The sequence below is a fragment of the Fulmarus glacialis genome, unplaced genomic scaffold (genome assembly GCF_000690835.1).
Source record: "Fulmarus glacialis isolate BGI_N327 unplaced genomic scaffold, ASM69083v1 scaffold12166, whole genome shotgun sequence".
Taxonomy (NCBI): domain Eukaryota; kingdom Metazoa; phylum Chordata; class Aves; order Procellariiformes; family Procellariidae; genus Fulmarus; species Fulmarus glacialis.
Genome location: NW_009218843.1, coordinates 7,770 through 17,450, shown reverse-complemented (window position 1 = coordinate 17,450; position 9,681 = coordinate 7,770). Strand labels below are relative to the sequence as shown.

Sequence of the window (9,681 nt, the reverse complement as noted above, 5' to 3'; positions counted from 1 at the left end):
AAGAGCGAAGGAAATGAGCGGTGATCCTTAGGGCGTGTCCTATATGAAACTGTCTGCCTGTGCAGGCTGCAAACATTGTATACCTCTTTATCTAACTGTATTATCAGCTCTCCATTACGCATTTGTCCCAGTTTTCAAGTGTGTCGAATCCTTATTGCATTTTCATGCTTATATTCTGCGGATCACCTGTTTGAAATCAAAAATTTAAAAATCCGTGCTATCACTCAGCAGCAGTGTTAGTTAAGGCAGTGCTTTCTTGGCTAGTGTTCCTTGACCTCTGATTTTGCGTGGGTTATCTGAGGATTTCTTTTCAGTGAACAGTAATTCTAAAGGGATTTAGATCCCTTTAGGTGTGAAAATACAGTAGTTTAAAGCTGAAAGATAGCAGGATGCACAACAAAAGCATCAGCAGCTAAAACACAAAGTTATGATAGCTGACAGTCTGGTTCTTACATCAAGGTGGGGGTGGGGGGGTCCTTTGTGTTTTTTAACATCACCAGGTGCAGTGAAAACCTTGTGTAGGGTTGAAGAGGTTCAGCTCTGACTTCTGGGCTGAATTTGAGTCTGCTGTAGAAGGCACCTCTACTAACTGACTGCTAAGTAGTTGCTGTGTACAGTGCTCAGGTTTCAGTTTTACCTACCTTTAGATAGAAGATGAAGCTATTCTTGGGTGGTTTTGCTGGGAATCTGTGGCAGCGTTCAAGTACCTTGTGCAGGAGAAAGCAAAGTTAGTGCTTTTGCTGACAGTGTGTGTGGTAGCTCACATACATTGCAGTGGTATTGCAGCTGTTACTTCTAACAGATAAACTTACATTCTTTCTTGCTAGGATTGTATGTCAAGTTGGACCAATGAATGAACCAAAACAAGGTCAAATTGAAGTTAACATCAATGGAAAATTAGGTAAATCACCAAATGAAGTGCTATTTACATACCAGGTAAGTGCATTTTTTTCAGAGACCTGTTTTATACCTTGTACATGACTTGAGTTAGAAGTTTACCTGTTAAGCACAGTCACTTTTGTTTGCCTTACAAACTTTATTTCATCAATAGCACTGTCATTCAAGCATGTTAGAAAACACTTAACTCGAGCATTTCTTTATACAAAGGGTGTACCAAAAATCTATTCTGATCAATAGATCCAGAGTCTCAAAATAGGATGATGTTGTTTGCAATTCAAGTAAAAAAGATCTGGTAGAAAAGGAACTGTAATAAACTTATTCAGTAGTGACACGATATCTCTTAAGAGTCACTATTGAATATAAAAAAATCAGCACTGCAAAATATTAGGTATTCTTTAGACGCACAGTTGGTGCACTATTTTAATGACTGTGTTTAGTCTAGCCAATGTTCTTAATTACCAGAATGGATGCAGAGCAGCTGAAGAATAAGTAATGAAGGTACATTAATTTTTTAATAATTTATTTCATTCAAAAATATGGCATGCAGAGCCACAGACAGTGTGTTGTGTGCCCATATTACACATGTGCTTTGCTTTCAGTGTCACTATAAAGGAGAATTTCGTTTGTGTCTTAATTGCTTTACCCTAAATGTGGCCCTAGGTTATAGCTGGTCTAGCCTGTGGTTTTAGCAGCAAGTAGCTTTACCTGTATCTATGAGGACTTCAAAATTTATAAGAGCTGTGATAGTTGAGAGGTTTAAATAATCTCTGTCCTCATATTGATACTTAAAATTACACCTATAAACTGTAAATCTATAAAACGTAAAGGGTGGGTTAGGCTTTTATCTTCTCCTTTATTTAAACTTCTGTCTCATTAATTCTTGATAACTTGTGAGAAGGAAAGGAGTTGGCAGTAAGAGGTGGAATAAGTCAGGAATGACATTCAACTGAGAAGAGGATATTCTTGTTTTCACAAAACAGGCTAGAAGTGGTTTTTCCATCATTTCCAAGCCAATACCTCCTCTTTCTGGTGATCTCTCTGCAAAAACACCATTTTTGCTTGAAAATGTCCTCTGTTCCTTTGTGGAAATGTAGATTATAATTAAGTCTTTCTTTGTCAATCTCATTCATCTTAACCAGAGAAGAACAACATAATCTCCCGTGTTTATGTGTTTGTGGTCTCTAGGACAGAGACTATGACAGTAAACCATACATGAGATGAGATTTTGACGTGAACCCATTGTGTGGGGTATGTTTTACACCAGTTCTCCTATGCTTCTCCCGTGTGTAAAGATTCTCCCCTGGTTTGCATGAAAACCACATGAAGAAGTTATGGAGTGTGTTGAAATGTAGGCTTCGAAGCCTGTCTGTGTTCTGATGTGATTCCCTGCTCAGCCCATCTGGGAAGCGAGATAAGCAGCCACCGCCTTTGGCTACTTAAGGGAAAGATTTTTGATTGCCCGTCAGGAGAAGCCACTGTGCACAGACGTCATCCAGGTGGAGGTTTTCCTGCAAGTCCAAGACTTTCTCTGGGCCGATCTCTGCCTGCATTGAGGTTACTGAAATACCAGATACCTAACCTAGCTGCCGATAAAGAGCATTTTTATTTACTGCAAAAATCTTCCCATGGGGACTCTATTTACAAAATGCAAAACAATGACAGGTAATACAGTTCGTGCTTTAAAACTGGTGAAATTGGTTTCTAGTTTCATTTCTCTTTGTTCCACGAGAAAATAAAACCAACTGTGGACTGTAGTAGGATTAAAGTCAGTACAGGGGCACTGCATTCACGCGCACCTCTACAAGTGTGACACAGGTGCTTTCAGCGTGAGAACAGATGATCAGAGCAGACAATCACATCAGCTGATGTTGTCTTAAAAGCTACAATCTTATTTTGCTGCTGTTTTCAGGCAGCTCTTTGGTGACTTCTTTCAGCAGACATGCAAAATCTGTGCTTTGTTTAAAACCTCTTCTATTCAGTATATACAAATGAAAGAAAATACTCTTCTTTCCAAGAGCCTTCCTAAAATAAATTTTCTATTATGTATTTCCCCCTTTCTTTGGCACATTGTCTGGCTACCCTCCTTCTGGTAATTATCACTGGTTTTACTGTGTGCTCTGATCACCTGAAGCACAATAGCTTCAGCTTTAGCAGTGACCACTCTAAATGCAGTGTGTGGCGGCACAGGGCAGAAGTGCACAAGCAGTGCACAAGGAGACAATGCAGCTGCTCAGCCCGGTGTGTCTATGTACGCTGGAGGTGTCTCCACAGTCTCAGCCTTGTACACGTGACTAGCATCTACCACCAAAAGCACATAGTCAGTTATCAAGTAGATTGGATATAAGGAAGAATTTTTTACGATGAGGGTGGTGAGACACTGGAACAAGTTGCCCGGAGGGGTTGTGGCTGCCCCATTATTGGAAGTGTTCAAGGTCAGGTTGGATGGGGCTTTGAGCAACCTGATCTAGTGAAAGATGTTCCTGCCCATGGCAAGGGGGTTGGACTAGATGATCTTTGAAGGTCCCTTCCAACCCAAACTATTCTATGACTCTATAAGTACTACTGCAGTTGGCTCTTGTTGATACCCAGTCTGAACAATGAGATGCGTTTTTAAAGCTGGATTGATGAGGATCAATAGTCAGCACAACTTGGGGCTCAGACTCGTGCTTCTGCCCCATCTGCCAGCACAGCACATTTCTGAGCCAGGGAACACGTGAGACCTCCATTAAATGGGTCAAAAATCCAGTTAAAAGGGAAGTCATGGTTTCAATTTAAAATGATTCCTGAAATAAAAAGCCCTGGTCCACAAGAGTCTGTGCTGTGCAGTAAACACCGCATCTATATTTGCTGCATAACAGGGGAAGAAAGCTCTATTTCTCCCTACCCATCACAATTTCTCTATCCAACTTGAGTGCTGTTCAAGTCCAGCCATTCCAGTGAAATTAAATTCTGGTAACCGAGTCCTCCTCTACTGACATTTCTGTTGTTTCACTATAAGCAGGATTAGGCAATAACCATTCTCCTGTTTAGTGGAATAGAAATGAAGTGATGCTAAATTTTAATATCCAGCTATGCGGTACATCTGGAGCACTGACAGCTTGGCTGGTCTCTAAGCAGGTGGAGCAGTAACATGGCTAAAGGCCAGTCCTGCTTTTTCGTTTGTTGTTAACTTTATCTGATTTGCTTGTTACTATGACAGTGAGAAGCTGTATCGAAGGAGTTAAGCTTTTCCTAGGTATATGGCCCAGATTTGCTGATCCCATACAAGCATGATTCCTTTCTCAGAATACCTCGTCTTCAGACTCGAGAGCCACCAGAACGAGAGCTTGCAGCTGGTTCTGGGATCTCCAGCATCTGTTTGCAAGAGCAATTCTGTGAGTTTTAGGCTGCGCAGGTTAAAAAGACTGTATGGTTTCAGGAAGCTCAAATAAATGTAAGATGGTGAAATCTGAGGTAGAACTTTGCACAAGTGTAATACATTTCTGAGGTGCTGAAGGTAGTTTAGGGACTGGCTTGGGAATAATGACTTTTAGTAAATCAGGAAGTCTATTTATCTAAACAAGATGAGATGAATAAACAAAAAGAGGAAGAAGGGGGGATAAAGTAGAGTCTGATCTGAAAACAGACATGAACATGACTATTTACCATACTGGAAGTTGAATGTGAACCTGAACAGCACAGATACGTTTAACAAGGTGCACTCTTCTACCTTAATCTACTCCCAACTTGGCAGTTTCCCCTTACCTCCATCCATCCTCTGCTTTCCTTCTTGATGTTTGAAGCAATTGCCCTGGGAGCTCTCACCAGTGCAGTGCCCTTAGTCCACAAGGCTTTTGTGGAAGGTTTTAGCTCACTCCTTGATTTTTCTCCCTGAGTCTTTACCTCAATACATGCATTTTATACTGTAGCTGGGGGCATCGGGTGTTTTACATGGGGGGTATTACATGCTTGTTGCCATTATGATTGATGCTGAAAAACCACACATCCACAGTAAGAACAGATTGCTTCCAGAGGATCTTATTTTATTCTTGAGTCCTGGAGCACATCTTGTTTGTGTGTAAGCCTGCATAGGGGCCAGGAGAACTCCTGGGTAGCTGAGAGTTTTAGCGAAGTTGGCCCTTCCTCATGGGGATATTATTAGACTTAATTCTCTATTGTCTGAGCTATGCACTTAAAGACATGTCCCTCCATCCAGCGCTCATGGTTCTGCTTGAAAGCTGCCAGTGAACACTGGCTGTTTGATAATGCAGACTTTCCAGTCATGCATGCTTCCATTTCTCCATCAAACCTGTCAGCAAGGCTTTGTGGTCTTTTCAGGAAATCATGTGGTGTCTGCCTCACGACAAAAAGATGCTGCCTGCAGTCCAAAAAATTAGTTGTTTAAAATGCCAACCCTTTGCATAAGCATCCCATCCACAGCAGACAGCACACGGTGTGCATTGCCAGGCAAATGCTCTGCCTGGGCACCTGGAGTGGCTGGAAGTGTTTGATCAGCTCACATGGTGTGAGGTTTGGACAAAGCAGCCCCAGAAAGGCAGGACTCAGCTCACTTCTCTGCTGTTGCGGAAATAACCCAGGAACTGAAGTCTGGCTTTTGTTGTGGATGCTGTGACGAGGCAAGCTGGTGGGTCAGGTCAGCCACTGCAGTGAACACCAGGCTGCCAAGAGTGCGCAATGGAAATTCTCTGGTTGAATATCCTGTGAGTGGGTGGCTTGTCTGAAGAAACAAGAAGCAGGCTCCCTTGAGTCTGAGAAAGGAGGGAAGTGGAGGGGGAAAGAGCAGTTCCTAATGACTTGCACGCCCCGTTCAGAAGCTTAGTTTAGCTCCTGTGGTTACCTTTATAGTCCATGAAATGACATTTTGACCTCCAAGAAGGTGGCCGGTGTCTATAGCACTTCATGGGCTATGCCTTTAATGCCTTTAATTTTTGTGTCCGTTACACGCAAGGGTTGGCAGAATAATTTGGCTTTCAGTGCAGGGCAGATAATTTTGGTAACAAATTAGTTGTTTTACAGACCTGCTTCAAGAGCCAGAACTTATTGCATCTGGGACCAGGATGAGAAAAGGGAAAGGTTACTTGTGGAGGAAAGGATGAATGAGATAAATGCAGAGCAATAATGTGCTCTGTACATTTGTGAAAATCTTATCCACGTGTGTGTGCACTGGCATCAGGTCCTTGACACAGCATCCCTGTGCTCTGCTTGTGAGGAAGCGTAAAAGCCCATTCCTACTTGTGAAGATGTTCACTTGCATCAAAGGCAAACCCCCAACCAGAGGTCACTGCCCACAGGAGCTGGTAGAAGGGAGCTTAGGTGGCTTTGCCATTTGGTGCCCATCATGTCCATTTGAACACATCCATCTGTTGCTGGCTTCCCCTCGTGCTGCAGCTGGCATCTCTCACAGCATCACGGGGATATACTCTGCCACCATCCTCTTTTCCCTCCCCAGTTGTCTCTCTGCTTGTGGTCTGGCATTGTTTGTTTTCTCCAGCATCCCCCTCTGAAGCATAGGCTTCATGCCAAGGTTTCTTTGCATCTCCATTAGGCTCGCCTCCTCTGTTGCCTTCCAACTGTTCCTGATCCCTCTTGTGATCCATCAGTAGCCTCCTTGGTTGTTTCTCTCTTTGATTTTCTGCATTAGTGAAGGTAAAAGGTAACCACTTCTATCTCGGTGGTGTAGCTCTTGGGCTAGAAACTGCCTACCAGAGATGAATATTATAGTAGATAGTATCCCTATTTACAGAGTCATGCCCAGGAATATAAAAAGTGGAGGATGTGCTTGGTGACAGACGAGTGGAAAAGTAGAGAAATGGAAAAAGAAGACATGCAGAATCTAGGTGATGTTGCACAGGAGTGCACTCCTCTTGTTCTTGAATACTGTGCAAGGGACCAGAAGTGAGTTGGCTGGACATAACAGTGTAAACCAGGAAAGCTGCAAAGCAAACAAACTGAGTGAAAAAGAACATCAGCCTGGCAGATCAGATCCCAAATGCAAGTCAGGTGAGTGAGTGAAAAAGAGGCTGGGGGAATGGTTCTCTTTTGCACCTGCATATCTTTAATGGGTTAATTGCAAAGAAGCTGGTTAAAAAAAGAAAAGGAGAATAACAGTAACCCCACTGTTAGCCAGGTGAAAGCTCTATTTTGATTTTACACCAGTAGACCACAGAGATCTAAAATGCTGGGAGCTCTCTGAAAGCATTTTCAGCCTGTAAAAGGTATCTTTTCCTAAAACTGTAATCAGAAACCTGAAGAAATAAGAGATCACCTTCCTAACTGTGCAAAACTAACTGCAAGTCATAAAATATTAAAGATTAAAAAGCTCATTCTAGATTAATAAACAAGATGGAAGAATGTAAGAGCTGAAATGCGAATGCTCAGAGGGTCTGCAGTAGCTGTGTAAGAGCAGCAATCATGTACATTGCTAATAAGTAAGTTTGCGTGTAAATGTGATTATAAGTGGAACAGACATGGAGATAATTTTACCCTCTAGCATGCAGAAAGCATGAAACTACAATGAAAAATATATCAGCATTTCTGTGAACAGATTTGTAAGTAGGAGGCAAAGGATACAAACAGAGCAAGCAAAGGAAAGACTTCTGGCTGCAATGGAGAAAACAGGACACTGGAAAATGGTGTGTGTGAAGTCATATACATACTTGGGCCAGTGCAAGCTGGTTTGCCAGTACTTTTTTTTTTCCCCAGTACCTCTGCGCTGGCAACGCACAGGGCGTCTCAGAGGACACACTGTTGGAAGACTATGATGTTACTGTGAGGCAAAATCAGAAAATATAGTTTGTGACGCTCAGGTTAGTCCCTGATGCAAAGATAAGGCAGTGGCACAGAGGAATGCGAATGCCACATAAGGGAATTCATTGGTATTACAAAGAGAATAAATGAATTTGCTACCAAACAAACTAGCACTATTTGAACGTTACATATCATAAGCAATGTACAAGGACTTAGAAATTGCCATTGTCTCACTGTTTCAAATTGGAGCAGATAACCACTGCTTTCAGGTAGACCATATCAATGGGATGGGCATCAACCACAGTGATAAAACAGAAGAGGTAACCTATTAGTAGCATTGTTATCCTTCCAGCAAAGCTGCCTAATGGTTATCAAAGTGCTGAGACAGCTGCTTTTCAGTTCAGGAGTACTAACCCAGAAGTCTGGTATAACATGGAAAAGTTGGGTTGCGGGTGGACTTTCGAGATCTCTAGCTCAACATTATTACACCTAAGTAGGATTTAAGGAAGGTTTGTATGTAAGGTATGTAAAATGCTCAAATTTCCCGTGACTGACAAGCTACAATCTGTTCGGACCTACAAGCAAGAAACCTTGTCGAGATCAAATTATTTGTTCAGGATAAACGTGTAGGTTTACAGTAGGGAGCAAGTTACGCCTGTTGACGAGTTGGACTATATGATCATTGTAGGTCCCTTCCAACTGAACTATTCTATTGTATTTTATTCTGAATAGCATAGCTGTGGGTGTGCATATGTTTTACCAAAACTGCAAATCCACTTCCTACAAACACAGGGCACGATCGTGAGAGCGTAAGGCAGTGGGGAGTCCCGGCGGGGGAAGTCCCTCTGCTGGGAGATGGCTTACCAGACTCGGCAAGAAACAGGCCACTGAACAACTGACGACATTGGAACAGGCTTTTTTAAACTAGACTATCAAAAAACCCACATAATGAGGTAACCTGTTATTGCAGAAAATATTTATGCTCAAACACTAAACTACCTGGAAGATATGAACAGTATTTTCCCGGTGACAAAAGGAGAAGTATAGACCTGAAAGAACATTCCTTCATTTCAAGCAAAATAAGAAAAAGACTGAAACATGTATGAATTATGGTTTTCTACACTTTAAGGAATTATAAAACCAGGGTTAAATTAGTGTTTGCAGGGTTGTTTAAATTTTACTGTGTCCATGAGAAATGAAGTATTGCCAAGTCCTCACAAGGGCTGACGTTTTCCAGAGAATTATTACAAGACTGCTACAAATTCCATATAGGACACATAATCAAATGTTCTGCTTAACATCATAATTGCGCTGAGCACTGTGGTGTGATGTTATAGTGGTGCACTGCGCTGCGATGTTATAGAAAGTGTGACTTCCCCCAGGCACCTTCTGACTGAGCCAACAAAGATCCTGAGGTGCAGAGGGCTGAAAATGAAAGCGGGGTATTTATTATGACAGCAGGCGTACTTCTGATTCAGAGACTGAAATGAGAAAAGGGCAGAAACGAGGAGAGAAGGAGTCCTTGAGGGGATTTGGAAAAGGTGGCGTCACTGATCTCGCAGCACTTGAGCACTCCTAGGTTTATCAATGCTGTTGTAATTACAACAATACATGAGAACATTCAGTATTGCTCAGGGTCCAAATTAAAGGGGGATGCCTCTTGGTAAAAGCAGCGTTTTTATTATCCCTCAAACAGGGTTTGCAGTGAAGGATTTACCCTTTGCCAGTCATTTTCCTCTGCAAGGAGAAGGAATCTCACGCAGGGCTGTGGTAAGCAGTGTAGAGCTGTGGGTTAGGTGCAGCTTTGCTAGACTGCGTAAGATAAGACTGTGTAAGATAAGACTGTGTAAGATAAGACTAGACCTGGCAGCTTCCAAGGGTCTGAACCTCTCTGTCCCACTGGTGAGTGCCATGTCAGCCGTGGGAAGGGGCTACCTTCTCCTGAGGTAACACAATTCTTGTTGAAGGCTTGTACCACTACTGATGATACTTTTTCAAATTATCTTGGTATTCAGCAAAATATCATTTTCCTGC

General features: G+C 42.3%; 1 protein-coding gene across 1 annotated transcript in view; it reads left to right on the top strand.

Moving 5' to 3' along the window:
* The window catches only part of LOC104078518 (plexin-B2-like), a gene marked incomplete at its 3' end in the record, with an annotated part of 50,228 nt that overhangs the window by 33,795 nt on the left and 6,752 nt on the right, over positions 1 to 9,681 (top strand). Inside the window, exon 14 of the mRNA XM_009580172.1 lies at positions 828 to 936. Coding sequence (XP_009578467.1) covers positions 828 to 936 — 109 coding nt within the window. The remainder of the gene's footprint in view (positions 1 to 827; positions 937 to 9,681) is intronic.